Source organism: Lichenostomus cassidix, chromosome 21 (assembly GCF_008360975.1).
Source record: "Lichenostomus cassidix isolate B80296 chromosome 21, HeHo_3.0, whole genome shotgun sequence".
NCBI classification, from domain to species: domain Eukaryota; kingdom Metazoa; phylum Chordata; class Aves; order Passeriformes; family Meliphagidae; genus Lichenostomus; species Lichenostomus cassidix.
In genome coordinates, this window is record NC_139501.1 from 4425042 (window position 1) to 4447616 (window position 22575).

The 22575-nt window shown below is 40.6% G+C and overlaps 1 protein-coding gene across 3 annotated transcripts in view; it reads right to left on the reverse strand.

Moving 5' to 3' along the window:
* The window catches only part of PRDM2 (PR/SET domain 2), a 63745-nt gene that overhangs the window by 27744 nt on the left and 13426 nt on the right, over window positions 1–22575 (reverse strand). For 2 of the 3 annotated variants that reach the window (XM_085080170.1, XM_085080171.1), the window contains exons 5-6: window positions 19536–19688; window positions 14466–14592 (exon numbers count right to left, since the gene is read on the reverse strand). In XM_085080170.1, coding sequence (XP_084936296.1) covers window positions 14466–14592; window positions 19536–19688 — 280 coding nt within the window. Of the gene's footprint in view, window positions 1–14465; window positions 14593–19535; window positions 19689–22575 lie in introns of those variants that run through there. The other variant, XM_085080173.1, reaches the window with a different exon arrangement.

Consider the following 22575-nt stretch of genomic DNA (forward strand, 5'->3'; position numbering starts at 1 on the left):
GACATGCCTGATTCATATATATAAATAAATGTATATGAGGATTATTCATTTAATCAGGGGGATTACAGAAATTTCCCAAAAATATGACCTCAAACCCACAAGGTTATACAAATATTTTATTTCAGTATCTAAGCCAAGAGCCACATTTCAGAGGAGACACCACATTTCAGCCCATCCAGCACTGCAGCCTTACAGCTCCAGCACCTTCCTCAGTGTCTCACTCACAGCATCCACAGCTCACTGACTGTGCCAATTACACCTTTCTTAAATTGCTGCCCAAAGTTTTAAAGGATCTAGGATAGCTGAGGTTCAAAATGTTACACTGCAAATTATTGGAGAAAAAGAAAGCAAGAGTAAAAATAGTAAAAAACTAGAATTAGGCTAGGAATAAAAACATTAAAACCTTGAAAGAAAAAGGTTCAGTGATTCTGCCTTATTTAAACAAACATTGCTTAAAATGTTAAAACATCAACTTCCAATATTTCTTCCATAATATTACTGTTAATACAACACTATATCAAAGTTCCTTTCAAGCACTTATATTTAAGTACTGCTTTGAAAGGATTCCAGCAAGCTTAGCTCAGGAACTCAAGAGTACCTCTGAACAGACACACTCAGTGCCTGGGGAGGGAATGGTTTTGGAACCCTAAAGCACCCCAACTTAAAATGAAACAACACATGAAAGCAGTGTGCACCAAGGGCTCTGGAGAAAAACATCCTTACAAGGAAAAGGGCTACAAAACCCAAACAGAGCCTTCTCAAGAGCCCACAGCTCAGAAATTCCAGTGTTGCCGTAAAACACCTTTGGTGATAATTGGAGGTTTTTCCCCACAAGCCAGAAAAAGCTTTTATTTTTTTTTCTTTGTCAGTGTAGGACAGATATTCTGCCCTAGGAGCATTTCCCACTTTGGCTACAGATCATCCCATGCACTGGTGGGCATGTACACATGAAAAACTTTCTAACACAAAACTCCAGCCCAGGCAGGAAGATTTCCATCTTGACGATTCAAAAGTACATTCTAAGTATGACAACATGAACAGACTTCTCCATTTTCAATACTCTACCTGTCTAAAACTGAACATTATTAAAAAAAAAAGGGGAGGGAGGCAAAGTCAGCACATTTTTAATCACATTCCAGCAATTCTAAAGGTTAAATTCAAGCCCCAGATCAATTTTTGAAACAAACACCTCATTAAAAGGGATGTCAATTAAATGTGAATGGCTCCACACACAGTATCGTTAAGAAGCCTCTTTCAACAGTGCTGTCAAGTAGGTATGAAAACCTGCAGAAAAAGGCAAAATGTAAATGCTTTTATTACCCTTTTCTTCAATCTGTCATTATTGTAAGTAATTGGTGGAATACACTTCTTGCAACACCATTATAAAGTCATCAGATACAACTAGTTTGTGCATAACTTCAGGTATTGTCAGCAAATGAAACACTAAAATTGACACAACCTGTTTCACAGTGTACAAAAACCATCACAACAGAATTTTAACCTCCATCTCCTGAGAACCACAAAAATAATTCAGAGCTACAGAAGATCTTGGCTGTGTATCATCAATCTTTCCAAACCTAATGTATCAAATAATTTTAAAGCTGGAGAGGCATAATACATACAGCTATACAGGATGGAAAAAATGGAAAAGACTCATGAATTATCTACAGAATATGGGCAAATGCAGTGAGCAAAGGTTCTTCTGTAATTTTTTCCAGAAGACCTTGCATCTCGTCTTCCATAAAAAGCCACTTTCAAGCTTACACAGTAGGAGCAGGAGAAAGAGGAAGCCAAACTTCACAGCAATTCTATTAATACCAAACTGCCTGTTGTATAAGCCTACTGCTACCCATTAACCATCACTTCACTCACTGAGAGCAGCAGTAAAATCACTGCATTTTCCAACCACAACATAAAAGGTGCAATAAAAACGCCTTGGGAAGGTGCTTTAGGCCACCTGAAGACAGAAGCACATACACCAAGCTGTGCATGAAACTTTGTACTGAGCACTAAATATCCTCTTTGCAGAGAAGAAACAGAGCCATGCACTGACAGAGACTGTTAACGTGACATTTGCATAACAGATGAACTTGTTGCCATGGAAAGCATAAGAAAATTCTGAGCTGGGCTATTTAAAACACCAATTTCTGCAAATGTTTGGCAAAGTTTCCACTTTAATGATAGTGCTGAAGATCATATTACTGTGTCTCACCATAAACTTCTGAAATTATGATAGTCAGTAGAAAAAATGTTAGGATGGCACCACAGGTGTGCCATGCCAAGAGAAAGAAATGACCCAACAGTTTGCAAGAAGGAAAAGGAAATATATTAGCATCATATGGAGTTCAAGAGAGCAGAAAATTTGACACTATTCACAAAATTCAGATAAACAAGATGAAAAAAATGTCGTGAAAAATTGTGAGTGGGAAGCCTGTGTCAAATGTGTGGTGCAACACCAATCCCTACAAGCTGAACTTTGAGCTATCTCCAGTCTTTACTGAACAAGTTATGTTCTATAAATTAAATTATGTACCACAACTCTCGGCCAGACAAGAGACAAAAGCAGTTTACATTACCTGTCTGTCACAGTATGCCATCCACCCTGGCAGCATCTCATTCCAATCCCAGCACGTTGTGAATTCTGACTAACCTCGGTGCACATCCCAGGAAGTCTTGAGTTTATAGACTACAAGACTTACTCACCCATAATGACTTAAGTAGTACAGAATGTCACCCAACAATTACAAGGCATGGCAAACAAGGGTTTAATTCCATGCAATTTTAAGCCACACAAGAGCTGTGATGGAACAATTAAGTGTAAATAATTAAATGTAGAGCTTTTATCTTAGCAAGGTTTGAAAATGTTATTTCTGCCCTCATGCCAACATTTCTGAAACAATAGAAAGGGGATACAAACACATGACCAGACTTGCTCTAGACTTTCTCAAGCACTCCAGCTCCTGGTTTATTCCACTAAAAAATTCCTAGCAAGTTGCTCCATGGCTGCCACAGCTCCCACAGCCATCCCAGGACAGAAAACACGATGAACATTCTTCTGTGTACTTCTAGTCCATGAGCTTTTGTTTTGCTAAGTGTTAAGACAAAAGCAGCAGCAAAAGAAATGTCAGCTGGCACACACACTTTCCAGAAATAACTGTTCTCTATATTTAGCCAGTTTTTGTATAAAATTCAGTTAAAAATAGAGCACTCAAATTGTGTATTTAATACAGAGAATTCATCTAAACTTAAATATCTGCTTTAACCAATCAGAGCTTTTATCTACAGCCAGAAAATGTTGCTTTCACAGTCACTAGAGCTTCCCCCAAAAAGTCTGTGAAATGAAATTGCTCTCATGTAATTAGGAAATACCACCTATTTTGACAGCAGCATTTACAAGGTGATTGAAATGAAAGACCTCACACAACTACTTGTACCAGCAAGTTTCAAATCATCCCTATGAGATCAGTCTGCCTTTATCTGAATAAATAACCCAAATATTTGTCATGGCCCTATTTGGATCAGTGAACATTTGAGAGGATCAAAAATATCTGGGTTTTAGCTAAGCTATCTTTAAGAGTAACTACTTAAGCCTTTACCTGCCATTTTATCCTGCTGTTTGACAAATCAGGTATGTTCAAATTCAGCAATGATCACACCAATAAGTGACATTTTAAAAAAAGAATATAAAAAAAGGACTTTTGAGTCCACTGCAGACCCAAAAGCCCTTCACACACAGCTGATCAAGGTGGTGTTTGCTATCCAGAGCAAATTTGCCTCTCCATGCCAGAGAGAACTCACACCAAGTTAGTGAAAAGCTGTCCCTGCAAGGAAAACCAAACCCCAACCACTGATCCAAGTGCTTGCCCAGGCAGGGCAGTGGCTTTGCCTGCAGAACACAGCTGTACAAAGGCTACAATTCCCAGGAAACAGGGCTGCCTTTGTGTCCCACAGGAGCCCTGGGATTACTGTAACAGGAGTCCCAACCGCTGAGGAAACAAGAGCAAAGCCTCTCACAGACTCAGATCTGGACAGTGCTAGCACCATGTTAAACCTCCCAGGGAGAAAATCAAACCCCTCAGAACTGCTACAAGGTCAAACTCAACATCTTCAGTCACAGTCACTCAAATCTGTCCTGTTATTCATTTTTACACAAATGAATCCTTTTGTTTACCGTATCTACAACATGTCACTTCTCAGTTTTTCTCCAAGTATTCCCAGTAAAATCACCCCTCTGTGTTTTACAATGTATTTCACCCCTTCTTTGACATTCATTTCCAAATTTCTTTCCTTTAACCTTATTATATTTCTTCAGTACAACCAACTACATAGTACACTAAGTATGCAGTGTTTTTCCATCAGTCTCCATTAAAAATATTACAGCATCTTCTCAATTGGGTCTCCAACCTAGCAAGAAACATTAATTGTTAATAACCAGCTCCTGTCACAACATATTTGTAGCATGAAAACAGCTTCTCTTTATCTGTTAAATTTGGAAAGACTAATTTCCTTCCAGCTTCAGAGTGACAAATCCAAGGTCATATGGCAGAATATCACTGCAGGTCCTTTACAGAAGTAGACAAATGAGGATAAATATTACTAGGAAAACTCATCATTTTAATGCACAATACAATCACCAAATCATTTTTATCTGCTGGGAAATTGTGGAAGATTTGTTTCGCTTCCTCTGTGAAACAAAGTACTTCATTCATTTCAGCCACAGCCCACCGATATGTTCTTAGAGAAATGCTTGTCAGCCTTCTCTGATAACATGAGATACACTGAATTATATTTCCAAAGGAACTGTAATCCTCCAGTTGCCCAATCAGTGCATTTCTGAAAAGGACTGTGCTACAGGACAACAGCAACAGTTGGTGCTCATGTTAACAGGAGCGCCAACAGAAGTTCTAAATTTATAGTATGTCCCAAACCAGACAAGAGCAAACTGCTACCTGCTTAACTTGGGACACCAAGAAAGGTCACAGGCTCATAGAGTCACTACAGGGAACAGCAACTTCTCCCATTTTTCAAACAGTGAAAATAAATCTCAGAGCACAAATATATTTGTCTTCCGCTCAGTTAACTGTTACATGCAAGATGAAAGTCTAATTTGATCTAAATGGGTTTAAGTTCTAGAAGTTTTTTGCACACACCTGTTTAGAGCATAAAACATCAATTAAATCAGATTACAGAAATAAAATGTAACTGTAACAGAACTCAGACAATTTAACTTGCAGGTAAGGAAGCAGAAAGTAAAACCAGCTCTGGTATCTGAGTGGGGAGAGCAGAGGGTGACATGAAGCAGTTTGGGATTTGGGAGCTACGAGCTAAGTTTCAGCACAAAGTCCACTCTGCTTGTGCAATCCCTGAGCAGGGTCTGGAAGATCAGAAACACTGGACTCGCTGCTCTTTACCTGCAACTTGAAAGGGAGCATTTCACAGGAAAGTCCATTTTCTCCTCAACTCACTTGGTAAGACCTACTCCTTGGGAAAAGCCCAGGACAACTCCAAGACTTGGCTGAGGGTCCAGCTGTAGCAAAGGTGGGTGTTTGAATGTTGTGATGCCAATTTCCTGCTCGACAGGTCAGCTATCACTGCACTGAGCTGCTTTACCCCACAGCTCACTATCTCCTCTCCACAGGCTGCACTTTTACTGGCAGCAACACATGCAAGTTTGCATTGCCCTCAGCCCTGAATGAAGGTGATGCCTGAGAAAATCTCCCCCGATTTCTGTGAATCAAATCACTTTTACAAACACCAGGCCTTTCCCATTCAGCAGTCAGATTGTTTCTGATGGATTGCCAAACAAAACGAGATCCCTATCTGAGGAGACTCGAGTGAGGCATCTGGCTCTCAACACGAGTTAGAATAATGTATAGCTGACTACTCATTTCCATGGCATTTTGCAGCAATAATAATCAAGATGATGGATTTTCAGCTATTATAATACTCTCACTAGAATAACTTTATGTCAATCAGCACATTAATAACAGTGCCTCTCCGAAGTTCTGCAGCATTAATCATAGTCAATCAAAAGCTCTCACAGAACTCTGGTAACAAAGTGTGACAACAAAATTAACTCTTAACAGCTGGTAAACTCCTAGGTGCTCAAAAAGCTGCAACCTAAATACCTCTCAGGCACTGGTGATCCAAATAAATATTGTGATTTTCCAGGGGAAAAGTGAATGAAAGTAAGTATTTCAGGAAAATAGTCAGTCAGACATTGTCTAATTTCTTAGCTACAAATGTTGAAATACCACTGAGTCTTGTTTCAAGAACTGATAATAAACTCAAGCAGAAAGTCAGTCTGCTGTAACATTTTCTTGAGGAACTCAACACAGCAAGTGTAGGCCGGTGAGAATTCTTCAGAACAAAGTCATTCCTGTCAATCTGTGTAAGGCTCTTGGCAGGAATGACAAAATATACTGAAAGGTTTGACAGATTGAAAAAAATAAATACACTCTAGTCTTACAAATGGTTTTCCTTTTTGTTCTTTGAAAAATACACAAAACAGTTAATAAGTAAAATTAAAAATTTCTTTGCTATTTTGCAGGTTTGTCATGCAGTGACATGAGAATCTTTATAGAGACTCAACAAACACAAGTTAGCTCACAAAGGAGATCTCAATTAAAGAGCTCTCAGCCACACACTCAAATGGAGTCTGCATTTGAGCTATCAAGGTGTGCACACTCCTGAAATTAAGTTAAATGTGCTTGTTCACCACTGCATAATAAATTACACAGGGCATTTGCAGACAATCCCATTCCCTGTAAACAATTCAAGTAAAATAAATGGTCAATGCAAAATTATGGTAAATTGCAATAAATTGCAATTTAAAAGTTTAGTACAGTTAATGATACAACATTATTCTTCTTAATTCTGATCAAATGGTTTTGGAAAGATGAGGCACAAAAAGAAAACACCTAGAAAAAGGCAGTAGAAATGACTAAGAGTTACAGAAGATTCTTATTACAAGAATTTAGAGTGCTCCCTAAATAAAAAGATGGTTCAAGTAGGAGGTAAATAAAATGAGAATACACTGAAAACCAACAACTGACTTTACCTTGCCTCCACCATAAACCCCAAAGTCTCCAACTGGGAAACAAACACTGAAGTGGGAGAGGAAACAATAGAAAGAGCAACAGCATCTGGTAAAGCCTTGACTTAATGTGAGGGAAAACAATGGAATTCAGGAAAGGATTATGCATATGAGCAAAAATCACCCAGATTTAGTGAGATGGAAGGCAGTCAGTAGCTCACTGAGTTTGCTCTCTTATATTCTGTAAGCAACAGGACAACTCTAAATCACAAAATATTTGAAGGAATAAAAACCAAACGTCCTTGTTTCTCTCTGGAAAACAGTGTCTATTCTACTCTGCAGGAATGCATCCCCTTCCCATTTTGAAACAAATCCCCCAAATCTATCTCAAAGCTCTTCCCTAAAACAGTGATCACCAAATTCTCTCCACATCTTCCACAAAGAAGCAGTTAAACAATTCTGTAAGTCAGAAGAAAACAGTCTAAGAAAGTTTTGGAAAATCCCAATATAATGAAATATTTCTACAAGGAAACAGGTATTTCAATAGAAACTTAGTGACTTTTAACTTATTTTCAGGAAAAACAAAACAGTATTTTATTAAGAAAGGAGAAGAATAATTTCCAAACACACTGAATTAATTTAAAAAAATTAGCAGTGGAGTATCAAACTGCTTTTCTTCCAGGTCACTCCTTGTTTCAAAGCTAACCCTGATCAATTGAAAAAAAAAAATTGATTAATAATAGAAAGCTGCCTGGTGCCTTATTTCACTTCTCACTGTGGATTATGTAACCAAGGACAGCACTAGCAAATTTGCTGGGAAATGCCACAACTGTGGTCCAGATATATTTTTTTTTTTTAACCTGAGAAAAGCAGTCTAAGGAAGTGTAGCTAAAAGAACAGAAGTACGAAAAAAAAAATACAGAATGCTTAGAATCTGAGCTACCAAATAACACAAGAATTTTTATTCTCTTAGATAACTACATACATCTGCTCTAAGCAGAACTAAGTTAGTAGCTACAAATACAACTTGTAACAACCATGAAGGCCAGATTGTTATTTTAAGTTAAACACAAAAACCACACAGAGATAAAGTAACAGAGTGTGCAAGGTGCTTGTAGTACTTCCAAAAGTTTATACTTAGAAACACAGAGTTTAAGGGGCCAACACAGGCAATTCAGTGCTGAATTTTTTAGCTTTCTTAAATAGAGAGAATCAATTTTTTTATTCCCGAAATGAAGGCTTATTTTCTCCCATTCTTAACTCCACAGGCAGGAGCAAGGCTGGAACAAGTGCTAGCAATTTCACTTGGCTGTTCTGAAAGCTCAGAGCAGCTGTCCCAGGAACTGGGGGCACTGCTGGAGAGGTGAAGATGGGAATTGCAAGTAACACAAGTCTGCCATTCAAAGCAGCCCATATATGGGAGATAAAAGAAAACTTGCACTGCTTACAAGACTTTAAATGTATGAGATTTTCTCCAGACAGAAGCTGTTTTTGAACGGGAGTTGTATAAACCTCGCAAATCAATGTGATTTGGGGAAATCAAAGTCAATTCCATTTTAAGGCTTTGTTCCAGATGATCTTGATGACCTCTTCCTTCCTCCCTTGTCATTTCCCAGTCATTGGTTAGGAAATTTTGAAGCCTTGAGCTCCTATCTGGGTTTCTCATTTAATTTATTGGAAATAGAGCTTAGATAATAATAGCATTTCATTATATCCTTGCTACAAATGTACAACTTACACATCCCTCTATAAGCTACACTCACACACACAATCATTTTTCTCGCAAGTTCTTTTCTATTTAGAAACAAACTTTTAAACTTATTCCAAGTACAAGACTAACAAATTTGTGTAACTTAAAAATGAGGCAATCAGGGCATCATTTGGCCATGATTTCCATTTGGGATGACATCCAGATGGCAATCCAAGGCCTACCTTTTGTAAACAGGATGCATATTTATGGCACTCTCAAGTACAGCTAATTATTTGGAACTACATAAAAATGCCTAAGAAAGTATTAGCAAAAAAAAGAAAAACTGCAAGGATTTACACTATCACAGAATTAAAGCTGCTGATTTCACCCCTATATTTTCCTGTTCCCCAGCAGCAATTTGACACTGTTTCAGCACTAGTCACACTTACAGGCAAGAGAAAAAACAGTGTAACTTTTAGGATGACAGAGTTTATTCCGATCTGGGAAGGGGAAGCCTGAAGTTGCACTTTGCATTCAGCCTGATACAAACCAAGGCACAATGATTTTTAACAGCCAATAACTGATTCTTGATTCACCCACCTTCATCTCACACTGTCTCTGGGCCAGAATGAGTTACTACAAGTATCCCTACAGCTAATGTTCTCCCTGAAACCCAGTAAGAACTATGGGAAGCAGCAACATTAGCAGTAGAACCATTTAAGGTAAAGATTTATTAGCAATGACTTGGGCCTTTAAAGCCATACTGAACAATCACCAGGGGCTGCCCACGACACAGGTGACCCTGAAGCAGGTGCTTTGCCTGCACTACAATAGAGAAATATTTTAAGAGTTGACACAACTGTGGCTGAGAGGTCATTTGGTTTCACAACCCACTCCAGCTGCATTATGCAGCAAATGCTGTTGGAAGAATGAAATTACAGACTTTTTCCCCCTTGAGAGCTTGACAGGACCAGAGCAGCTCCCAGGGAGGCACCAGCAGCCCTTGCTGAGGAGCCCCAGGCCTGGCTGGTGTGAGGGAACAGTGAGGGCCAGAGCACCTCCAGAGACAGAAACAAAACACTGCCCTCTTCTCCCCCCAAAAAGGCTATTTCAGAGCTATTACTCCCAAGTATGTAGCAGGGCAAGCTTTCATCCTGGGGTAACTTCAGTATCCTTCTTCCTTCAAAACCAGAATTTTGATCTGACACATAATCTGTAACAGAAATGAGATTTTAGCCTTGTTTGATTACACTTTGGAGCTTATGCAGCACCTTAAAGCAGATTACAGCCTGATAAAAGCACTGGATATCTTTATGTATGACCATCTTTGGAATGCCCATCTTTGGAATGCCCATCCTCTCTTCAAAAAAAATTTCTTTCAGCTGCTGAAAAGTTACTTTTTTTTGAGAAAGACTGAGTCTGAAGCCAGAGGCTCCATGTGTTCTTTTTGAAGGAAACACTCTGTCCATGTCACTGCCCACTGCTACAAATTATTCCTGATCACTGCTACAAATTATTCCTGTCATATGTAAAGGAAGGAACACCCCATGAGACAAAAAAAAAAAAAAAAAAAAAAAAAAAAAAAAAAAAAAAAAAAAATCCACACTACTTCTCTAAAGGACACATGAACCCAACTGCAAAGTGAACCCAAGCTGTTCTCTTTTTATTTCCTTAGAAGGAGAATTAATGAAAGATCTTGTGCTAATGCATTTGATTGAGCAAATTTCCCTATAAGCACGGCAGGCAGAACAGAAGCACATTAACTAAAACCTGGGAGAAACAATTACAAATGTTTAACAAAGAAATGAAATCTCAGAAAATGTAAAAGCAACCAAAAAACCAATTTTCAGCTATTGCTGGCCATGCACTGGCAGCTGCTGGCTCTGAACTGTGTAGTTAAGGCAGAGATAACAGCTTGGCTCTGATAAAAATCTGTGATGGTATCCAAGGTCACCAAGTTTTCCTTGTTGGGATTGCATTCCCATCCCTCTTGATACCTTTTTATCCTACTAGATTTCTTTCTAAATCTCAAATGTGCTTTAGGAACAACACACAGTGTTTCAATGCATGAAAATATATTAGTAAGAACTGCATTTTCCCTCCAGGACTCCTGAGCTGCTGTGCACAGTAGAAGGAAGATGTAGAGGATTTATTCCAGCTATGAAAAGCTACAGCCAAGCCAGGCAGGAGCCATCAAACATGAGCACCTGGGGAATGTGAGGCAGTCTGAATGCAGAACAGAAACCCCAAAATATCCAGGAAGGAGATGGGGAGCTGGAGGAAATGCCAGCTGCCATCCTAGATTCCCTCTAAAGGAGCTTATGGACCTTGAGTCAGGGATCACTGGCAAACAGGGCAGCTCAAGGTCAGGGCGAGCAGCTCAGAGTGCACTTTGTGTCCCCAGGCCTGGCAGCTTCACCTACAGCTCACAACTGCAGCCTGTCCTGCCTCTGCAGGGAGCTCAGGGGGACAGCAGCACCAGAGGATTGCCATTCACTCACAGAGAGGATTCCTCCTGCAACATGAACATGGTAGAGAATGAAAGCCTTGAGCCACTGGGCAAAGCAGCTCAATTTTAATACCTGGGAAATGGTCACCTTTTCTGATCTGCCAGAGTTCATGAAATAATGGCAGGAACAAGGTTATTTGTCAAATGATAAATATCTTAACTGTTCAAGGACAAGGCCTAAGAGGTATTAAAAATTCAAAAGGATATTTGTTTCACTGAATACAGAATAATTAGGAGTTTTAAGTACTAACTACACAGTCTGAATCACTACATCATAATACACCTCTCAAATAATGTCTTGTCTAGTCATTCCTAAGGTATTAAACTGTCAGTTTACTCTTCTGGAAAACGTCTTCCTAAAAGACACACTCAGTCACAGTTGCTAGAATTTGGCAATTCTTACTGGTTCTATTTTCTTCTCAATGTGTGAAACAACAGCATGCAACATAGGCCAAAATAACAATTAAAAACAAATTATTCATCTGTTTAGGTCACTAATGAATTCACATTTCACAATCCTCTGGAATAGCTTCTCTCTAGCAAGTTTCTTAAATTGCTATTTAATTCAAATATTACCTTATACTGACTCTCAATTTTACACATGCATAGATTTAACTCACAAAAATCTTTCTCCTCCCCTTCCTTTGTATCATATGATTAGAATTATTTATTTTTAAATTAATTACTTTTCAATCATGTTCATCATAATGTCCTTTATTTCCCAAAACCTGTCAAGTCTAGGGTTAAGAAACTTCCATATTCAAGGACACAGCTGAATCTACAAAAGCAGGGATATGAGCAGAAACCATTCTGGAATTCTCACTGGAGCTACTGCTACCAAATCTGCAGGAAAAAAAGGGTATGTTTCTCATGAGAAAATTGCTGTGAATTGCAAATATTAGCAGATGTTACAACAAACACTAAAATAACTGAGAGTAAATGTAGAGCAAAAAAAAATTTCAATGAAACCTTTGAAAAATGAAATTATAAATTTTCAAAATATCCAATGAATTGCATTATCATTTTACAGCTGAAACTTTAATCTAACGGTTCAAATGAACTAAATACTAAGAATTTGTTTTTTCTGCTTCATGAGATGAGCCTAACTCCATAAATAGATTATTCTTGGTTATTCTCAAATGCTTCATCAATATTGTGCTTGGAGCTGATTTTTGCTGGGTTGCTTTTTATTCAATAATTGTGAGCCTCAGTAAGGAGCTTGTGTTTATAAAAAGGGGGAAAAGATTTACTGTTCCTAATCATGGAATCTGTAAAATCTATAACAGTTAAAACATGAAACCTACAGAACAGCACAAAATCAAAACCCAGAAACCAGATTAGTTAACTGATATTTTGATCTATAACTTCATGAATGCAAATCAAATTTCCATGCCATGAAAAATTACCTGAGAAATTATTCTGTCTGGCTTTTCTGATTTATCATATAATCAAATTCTTGCTGGTTGTTTTTCTAGCCTTTCAGGTAAATCACAGGCACACAAATTCCATGGGCTAAGATAATGCAGATTTAGGAAAAAAATGTAATACAGCCTGTAATTTACTAAGTGTTGCTTACATATGTGCTGAATATGCTTTTCATTATAAAATAAAACTCGGTGCTTGAATTTCACTTTGCATTTGCTTAACCTCTGAAATATTGTTCAAAATCACTGTGTTGCACTAGAGCCCCCTCCTCAATCTCAAATAAAAACTTACACAATAACTGTTCTCCTCAATGTCTGACCTTGTTTCCAATGTGAGTTCCACAGCTAACTGTACTACCTGTAAGATCAGGCCTTACATTTTAAGCCTAAAAAAATTATAATGATGCTACTTAGAATATTATCTTTCTTCGGTTCGTTTGTAACTTCCAGAGAGTTCCAAAATGCACATATTCCCCTGCAAGAGGAATTGACACATCTGTGCTACAACTGCCAATATTTCCTTTTTTATATCTGCGTCCTGTAACTAAAGGCTTTATTGTGATTTTGGCCTAAAACGTTAGTCAAAATGTCAGTTATATAAGGCCACGCGTGGAGGCACACGCACTCTAAAAAACCCTGCTGCCGAATTAGTCACGGAAAAAATCATGGATGTCTGGTGTGACACACATATTCACAGAGGGAATAATGCGTTTGTACCACCCGAAACTCCTGTCCCACCCGCCCTCGGCCCAAGTCAGCCAGCAGCAGCCATTCCCACCGCCTGCGAAATGCCACAACCAACAAATCGGCCTGAAAACAACAAGAAATTAAAAACCGCAGCGAGTAACCGGAGCGGAGTTCTTCATTCGGCTCGACTGGCCCCGGGCTCAGGCTGCCTTTCCCCAAGGATCCCGGCGGTCCGAGGCACACCTAGCCCTTCCCAAAGCGGGATCGCGGCGGGCCGGGCTGCGCTCTTCCCAAAGAGAGACTGACCGCCGCGGGATCAGCTCCCCTTCCCAAGCAGGGATCGGCTCGGCCCCGGGCTCAGCTCACCCCAACAACCCCCCCACCACCCCCCCACACACACCCCCACCACCCCCCCCACAACCCCCCCACCACCCCTCTCCCAAGCAGGGATCATTGCGGCCCCGGGCTCAGCTCCCTTCCCAAGCAGGGATCATTGCGGCCCCGGGCTCAGCTCCCTTCCCAAGGAGGGATCGTTGTGGCCCCGAGCTCAGCTCCCTTTCCCGAGCAGGGATCATTGCGGCCCCGAGCTCAGCTCCCTTTCCCGAGCAGGGATCATTGCGGCCCCGGGCTCAGCTCCCTTTCCCAAGCAGGGATCATCTCGGCCCCGAGCTCAGCTCCCTTTCCCAAGCAGGGATCGGCTCGGCCCCAGGCTCAGCTCCCTTTCCCAAGCAGGGATCGGCTCGGCCCCGGGCTCAGCTCCCCTTCCCAAGCAGGGATCGGCTCGGCCCCGAGCTCAGCTCCCTTTCCCGAGCAGGGATCATTGCGGCCCCGGGCTCAGCTCCCTTCCCGAGCAGGGATCGGCTCGGCCCCCGCCCCACGCAGGTCGCAGAGCTGCCGCGGCCCCGCTCGCCCCGCCGCCAGCCCGGGCCATTCCCCGTTCCCGCGCCGCTCCCGCCGCCTCTCCCAACTTTTCCAGCCGCAACTTCCACGTTCCGCCCGCGGCGCCGCCGGCCGGGCCGGGCCCTCCCCTCCCTCCTCCCCCGGCCCGCGGAAGGTCACCGGGGCCGCGGGCCGGGCTCCCCCGCGCTCTGGCGCTGGCGCGGCCGCTGCGCTCCGTACCTCTGCGGGCCTTCGGGGAGTGCCGGCGGCTGCGGGCGCTCGCTCGCTCCTCCTCGATCGCGGCCGCTATCGCCGGGTCGTCCTCGCCATTGTACCACACCAACAGCTCCTCGCCCGCCGCGATTGGCTGTCGGGACACAACACAGGGCGCGCGGCCAATCAGCGCGCGCGTTGTTGGCGGGGCGGGGAGCGGCCGAGGCGGCGCCCACGGCGCTGCCCAGCGGAGGCTCGAGGGCGCCGCGCCGAGCTCCCCCTGCCGGCCGGAGGGCGCAGTGCAGAGCCGCCCCGCCCCCGCTGGGCTGACAGAACAGAACCCGAAATGACTCAAAACAACCGGAATTTACAAAACATTTAAACAGTTTTTAAACACACACACACACAAAAATACCATGGAAAAACATGACCAAGAAACTCTCAAAAGTATTCACAAAAACACCTAAAATAACCCCACAAAATTGATAGCACCAAAAAAGGCTAGAAAAAGTTCAAAATAAAAGATAATGCCCCAAAATGAAAAAAAAAAGAACAGAAAAAAAATCATAAACAAGGACAAATAAAATAGGGAAAAGAGACAAACAAAATCACAAAACATCCTCACAAAAAAAAAAATCAGAAAAATCATGGAATGTTAAGGGGTTGGAAAGGACCCTAAAGCTCATCCAGTTCTACCCCCCTGCCATGGCAGGGACACCTTCCACTGTCCCATGTTGCTCCAAACCCTGTCCAGCCTGGCCTTGGACACTGCCAGGGATCCAGGGGCAGCACAGCTTCTGTGGGCACCCTGGGCCAGAGCATCACCACCCTCCCAGGGAAGAATCTCCTATGATTTAACCCTAATTTCCCCTCTTTCAATTTGTATCCATTGCTCCTTGGCCCATCACTACAGTTCCTGACAATACACAGATAATACAGTTATAGTTAACACAGTTATATAGTTAGTTATTAATATAGTCACTGTATTAATAATGAATACACAGTTGTTGTTATTATGATTTTTGACATGAACCTTCCCAGCTGCAAAGCCCCAAATTGAGGTTTGCCTCAAACAGTGACACAGATTTAAATCCCCAGTGCTCACTGTTATGGATATTCACAGCTAATTCTTTTCAGGGAGCAACCAGAATGGGACAAACACACCTACCTTACATCAATAAATAAATAACATTAATTAAGTATAATATAAAAATAAATAACTATTCAGGCAGCCACTACAGCTGAGATTTGGAACAAAATCTAAAGATCCAGGAAAAGACTGTCACAGTGGGTTAACAGAAATACAGATAATTACAGCATGTTTAACAAATCCACTTAATCACAGAAATCAAAGGTTTGCTTGCCATTCCAAATTGGTAATTTCTATTCTTTTTAATTAAATAAAAAAGAAATCACAGACTAAATTAGTTAAATGGGCATCACTGCAAATGCTACTCATACTCCCAGCACTGCCAATAAAAGAAACTCTATTGATCAGTTCATTTCACATGCTCCTTAAAATATCAAACTAGTAAGTCCCCAATTTGGCAGAGTAAAGATGTATTTGTACTTACTTTTTATATCTTGTTTCTTGCCTCTCCATTTCCTGAAGCATTTTACCCAAAACCAAGAAAAAATTAAATCCCCCTCTTTCAGGGTTTAATGAACATGGGGCTGATGGAGACCAGATCCTATTTTTAGTCATTAAATCAGAGTAAAGGGTATCCTCAGACTATTATTTCCAGGCTGAAGCCAAAGGGGAATTTTGTATCAAGAACAAAAGTGGGATTTCTTTCTTCTGCAGCCCGTTTTTCAGTGGGTCTCACACACAGCACATGATAAAGGGGATAATTATCATCATCCCCCCAGACACTGGAACAACAAGTGCTGCAAGATCCCAACAATTAAGGGAAGAATTTAAGTTATAACCTAAGCAAAGCCTATGGTTTGGATCCTTGAGCTCCAGAAGCCTGATAGGATAAACAGTGGCAAAGTTATTTGCATGGCCCCATTTTGCATCAGGGTGAGCAGCAAGGAATGCAGCAGAGCTGTCTGATGCAAAAAAACCCACCTTATCATCTCAAAAACATACAAACTCAGAGCAAAGATCTGGCTGAGGTTGCAGGCAATGCAAACACAGGGTGGTAAGCAGCATGTAATTTGTTGGCTGCATGGACCTAACGTTCAGCTTGATGACTTTAGCTCTGTTGTGACTGCTCTAGAATCTAAATTAAGCCCTCTAACCTTGCACTTCTGAAATGAGATGCAGCAGCAGCTTCAAAACCAGACAATTAAAGCTGCTCCTCGGTAGGAATAGGACAGAAGGGCTACACTGAGCAATGCCACTTGTACCACAACTCTTTCTCGTGACACCCTCTAGTAACAACTCCAAAACCCAAACTCCTCCAAACTATTCCCTACAGATCTTGCTGTAGCAGTGTCAGGCTGGGACAGCCTGGTTAAAAAAGTATGAATTTTGGGAAGGTTCATTAGGTTAATAACTCCCACACGATTTTTGGTGCTTTTTGTTTTAACTGCAACATTTAACAGTCCTTAATCTGAGTATTATCTGTTCAAAAGGTTTACAGTAAGCTCAAAATGTGTTATTTTCAAGAGTAATATCCTAACAAGTTATACCCTAAGAGGTTCTGGCACAGATTGCCTAAAAGTCAATTAATTGTGCACATTCAAGCATTGCAATGTGTCTTGTACAGACTGAGACAGACATTTGCCTGTCTGACCTTATCAGAGAACCTATTTTTCACCACAGACACTGCATTTTACTGTGACATTGTGCTTCTGCACCTGGGTGTGGCCTCATCTCACCAAACACAGCCAAAGTGGACAGTCTGACATTTACCTGTGTGAATCTTTGACACTGTCCAACCCAGCGTTATGTTGCTCTCTCCTGTGTAACAGGGAGGATCTTGAGTTATTACAAACCTGTTTGGCAAAACATTCTTCCATAGGCAAATCAATCTCCCTTTAATCAGGGACAGTTTCACAGCCAAGCTTCTTTAGAAGACTTTTTGAAACTGAGTTTTCACTGTATTTTACATTTTCTAGAATTCAAGCCCCATCCTGTGTGCAGAACAACACTACACAGTGAGCTCCTCTTGGAGCAGAGGCAGGAAGAGCTCCTGAAACCCCAATATTAAATTAATATTGAAGCTGTTCCCCTGCAATATCCCAGCTCTCACCCAGGCATCCTGGGGAAAGCAGATGCAAAGCAGCCTACAAATACCCTCAGCCCTTCAGTAAAGATGAAGAGAAGATGGAAGAGAAAAACATTTGCTTGTGCTTAGTCACAAGTTCTGTTCTATAACTATTCATTGACAGCAGAGAACAGGGAAGTTAAAGCTCTGCAGTTCTCATGTGGTTCTACACCAAGCAAATTTGGACTTTGTTATCTTAGCAATGAGGCTTAGAAAGCAGCCTGTTTAACTTACAAATTAAAAACCTACAAAAAGCTGAGGGAAACTCTGGGGAAAATAAGACCCCATGACTATACACTCAATGCTTCAAGGTAAAGCAGAACAAAATTACATACAAGCCACTTGAATTCTCCTTTGGGGGTAAATAAAACCTGTGCTGTTTATTTGTCAGCAAGTGGAATTCCCCTAAAATTATGAATTATGATAAAGATCGGGAAAGAACCATGTGTTCATAGCTGGGCTGGTAAATTCACAGCAGGTTTGAAATGGCAGTGTAGAGATCCTAACATCTTATGCAAAAGGTAAGGACATTTCAGATGTTCTTTATTACCGGCCTTCTTTTGTTTCAGTTAGGAGTAAGCTGTGACTGGGATAAAATTCATCAAGTTGCAAGAGACAAGAGTCAAAGGAACAAAAGGATATTCCAGTGCTGAGATAAGGTATTTGTTATTCTGTCAGTAGTGCTCAGCCTCCTTTAGCAATACAGTTATTTTCCAAAGTGCAATATCATCCATCAAATAAACAAATTTTAAATATGTGAATCCTTGTCTTTGTCAGGACTAAAACTTTTTTAAAAGTCAGAGTGACTCCAAAAGCACAATTATATTAATGAGCGAGTGGGAATGTGGGCAAAGGCAGAGGAAATCCAAGATAAAGTGTGCAGAGAAATCAAGGCTGAAATCAAGGCTGCCTTCTGGGAATAAACACTGCAGAGAAGTCAGTAGTCTGGCTGGCAATAGTGAACCTCTACTTGAATGCCATTAGAAGGCTCAGAAAAGTTTTAGAAGGTCTTTTTCAATCTAGCTTGAGTGACCTAAAAAATAACATTTACCTACTGCTGTACTACCCCATAAACCTCAAAACTGCATGGGATCAACTAAGTCTTTTGTTGAGCAAACACCAGTTACTTACAGATGTTGTTGGCCTCACAAGGAAATGGAAGGAATAGCATTAGTGCAAAAACAAGGCTGCATATACCCCAAACCCCAAAAAGCATTTTAAATAAAAACAAAGTCAAGCTACATACACTCACTGCTAGTAGGTCCTTGATCAGGGATTCAAGAAATACTTTAGAGCCACAATATTCTTAACCTAACATGCTCTACCATTATAGTTAAACCATTTCTTCCCTTGGTTTGGGAAATAAAATGCTCCAGGAATTACACCCTTTTCCCTGCCTCCCCCTCACTCCCTGAACAAAACTGAAATGGTATAAAACCATGAGAAATAGTTTCATGGAGCTACCCATGAAAGTGTCTTGACAACCAAACTTTGTCATACGATGCACACACCATAAGAATAACTGATTACTGCAAAAACATCCTCAGCAATAAGAGTCTTGGTATCTACAAAAGTAGAAAAACATTTTTTTAATACTCTGTACTTTTTCATTCTAGTATAATATTTGGTACTACAGCAAATCATTACCCAACAAGACAGACTTAGTGTTGAAACATCCTGTATTTAACAGTAAGTCTCAATGTCAACTGTATTGGCAGGTAAGAATTTATATGATGTGTAGCATTTGCAGTGCATTAAGTATATTTCATAAAACGTTTCAAAATCAGTTTCATATAAATAGTAAGAAAGAAATTTTTAAATAAAGGGCAATAAAAAGCATTAATGATAAAAGATAACAAAGCAGCAGTTCAGACAGTGATACCTTTAAACTCTTGTAGTAGATGGTCCTGTTGATCTCCAGAGGAAAGAGGTTCTGCTCCTTCCCTGAGCGAGCCCAGTTGATGTAGCGAAGCCAGTTGCCCTTCTCTGGGTCGGTGGCATCCACACACATCCAGCCCAGGTTTGGGTAATACACCTGGGAGAGAACAGCAGACACAGGACACTGCTCACTCCAGTGCAGGGACACTGCAACACTGCATTTACAGCAACACAGAGTGCTCAGGGTCACCCGAGGTCAGAGACAACCCAGAGGGCACAGCAGAGCCAGGGATGGACTCAGAACCAGGGGCAAAGCATTGCTGCTCTTCTGAAATCTTTCAGTGAAACTGCTACAACTGGGGAAAAGCCAGTTTGTGGCCTGCAATCTCTTCTCTGAAGGCTCTGGGCTCAAAAGCCAAAATCCTTAAAACATGTGACACTTTCTTTTCAGTTTGGCAAGCCTGGAAAGATACTCTAGATTTTGCATTTAGTAAAATGACTGGTTTTAAGACATGAAGGTCACAGAGCTTTTATTTTTACTATCTGATGAATTGGAAAAAGTAACTACATAGAATCTAGAAGCATGTGCTTTATTTGGAAAGATATGGGAACACAGAGTTCATAGTTAATCTTTCTTCAGGGTATAAAAGAATATTTAAACATTTCCGAAATCTTGCAATCACCTTAAAAACCTGACCATGTCAGTAAAATTCTGCACGTTCCAAGATGCTGTGGAAAGTCTTTGGTTTCTCCTCTTGGGGGAAAGGCTGACACCTACTCCTGGTTTACATTTCCAGACAACTTGCAATAAAGCAAGAAGGGGACTGACATCTTCACTATTTGCTGATGAAAGGCGACTCTGCTTCCCGTTCAAGACATTACACATCTCCCACTCTTCTTATAATCCAGGTTAGATGCCTATAAGAAGAGCTATCAGTGGGTATTTATCCTTCTCTGTTTTTCTGAAAGTCAAAAAATCTATGATGTGGTAGCTTTTTATTGCTTCTGATACTTTACAAGTAATTCCAAGGCTTTTCACACTGTTCTCCATTTTCAATCTTATGTACACTTCTGCAACAGCTTAGAAAAACACCTATCAATAAATTCAATTTTTTTGTGCTGATAAGACTGTTGATTTAATGGAATAGAATTTTATCAACAAAAGTAAAGTTTTAATAAATATAATACAACCATCTTAGTTTCTTTCCAAGCAAACAGAAAACATCTCCCTTACTTAAACTATTCCAGCATGGATTTCATCAGCTGACTTTTGAAAGAATGTTCACCAGCACACCCAGCCCTTGCAATAGGAAAGCACAAACAGCATCCCAGATGAGACCACAAAAGCAATTCTTTTAGTTAAAATGGAAGAGAAGAGCTAAAGAATGCTGTGGGAGAGCTAAATATATATGGAATATACGTCTAAATGTAATTACTTATTAGTTTTTCGTATATTTTATATATATGTATATATATATAACCTTACTATGTTTTTATGTTACTTTATTATGGGTTTTGCACAAACCAAAATACTCTATTCCTTTTCTAATTTACAGAACATTACAGTCTAATATACAGAATATTGTTTAAAGGCCTTGTGCACTGCGAGAAAGAAAGTAGCTGCAACTCCTCTCTGTAACATTGTGACTTGAAGTGATTCCTGCAGCCACAATAAAACCCACTCAGCACAGCTGTGCCACTCATTCCAAACCAGCATTTCCCTTCCTTTTCAGACACTTGCTCTCATCTTCCCAACTGTGCCTTTTCTCCAGCAGAAAAGGAAAATATGTTCTCTCCTCAGACACCTCAAGCAAACACTGACACACACAACTCATCTTTTTCACAATAAGCCTCTGCTATGTCAGTTCAAAATCATTAAAATTGACTGGAGATGTAAAATTAAATTAAAGGTAAAATTGACTTACCTTTTATTCAGACTAATTTGACTAAAGAAGCAAATAGAATGCTCGTGGGAAAGGTTGTTCCCCAAGTTGAATGCCCATACACTGAACTGCTCCCACACACCACCATCCTTCCACAAACCACATTTTCTAACAGTTGAGATTCTGGACTGATTTCAGCATATGGAGCCAACTGTCACAGTCTCATTTTAGCTGCTTTTTTCCTAACTCCAAAATCTTTATTAAAGCAACACACAATTACTCTGGAATCTAACAAGGGTTCCCATTATCACCTGCACTGCACACTAGGAAACTCTGAAACAGTTGGCTTGCAACTATCATCTCTCAAACCAACTAAAAAACATCCACCATGAACATTCAGCATCCAGCACTGAGAAACAACTGGAAGGTCAATCATTTACTTGACTGATTCAATCTCACCAACTGTTCCTGTACCAGATCAAAACTGGAGATACCTTATGCAGTGGAGTTTGTGATAGCATGAGCTCAATGCAACAAAGATTTTACTTGAAAACTTTATTGCTTTTCTAAATGGGAATTTGCATTTATGGGAATGTCCTAGATTAATTCCTCTGATAGAGGTTAACACTATGTTCTGTGCCTGCATTTGGTGTTTTAGGGAGTTCCATTCTTGCAGACAAGGGGACAGAAGGATGAATGACCATTATCAGTATCTTTAGCCCAAAAAGCCATGTTCCAGAACATGCTATGCCAACCCTCCTTCCTTGACTCGTCACTTTGCTTAAACCATATCTGCCTTCAGAAAGACTGAGGAAGTCTTTGGAAGTGACAAAGACACTGTAGATGGGATTCAGCTGCAATTTATGACATTTACCTTTTGAAATCTACATCATATGCAAGGTCTCATGATTACCAGTGGAGCTTCCAGAGCTGTTCAGCTGCCCAGACAGCACTTGCTTCAAGGCAAACCCAGCACAAGAAATACTGAAACCCTTGAGAAGTCTTACAAAAACTCCAAAAGCTGGTTCTCAAAGAGCTAAACGAGGAGGAGTGATGTGGCTTCCTTAAGGGATTCCATATCCTCCTAACTTCCCTAATTTTCTAAGCAGTTGACAGCACTCAGTTGCACTCAGCATTCAAGCCAACAAAGCAAAGATCTAT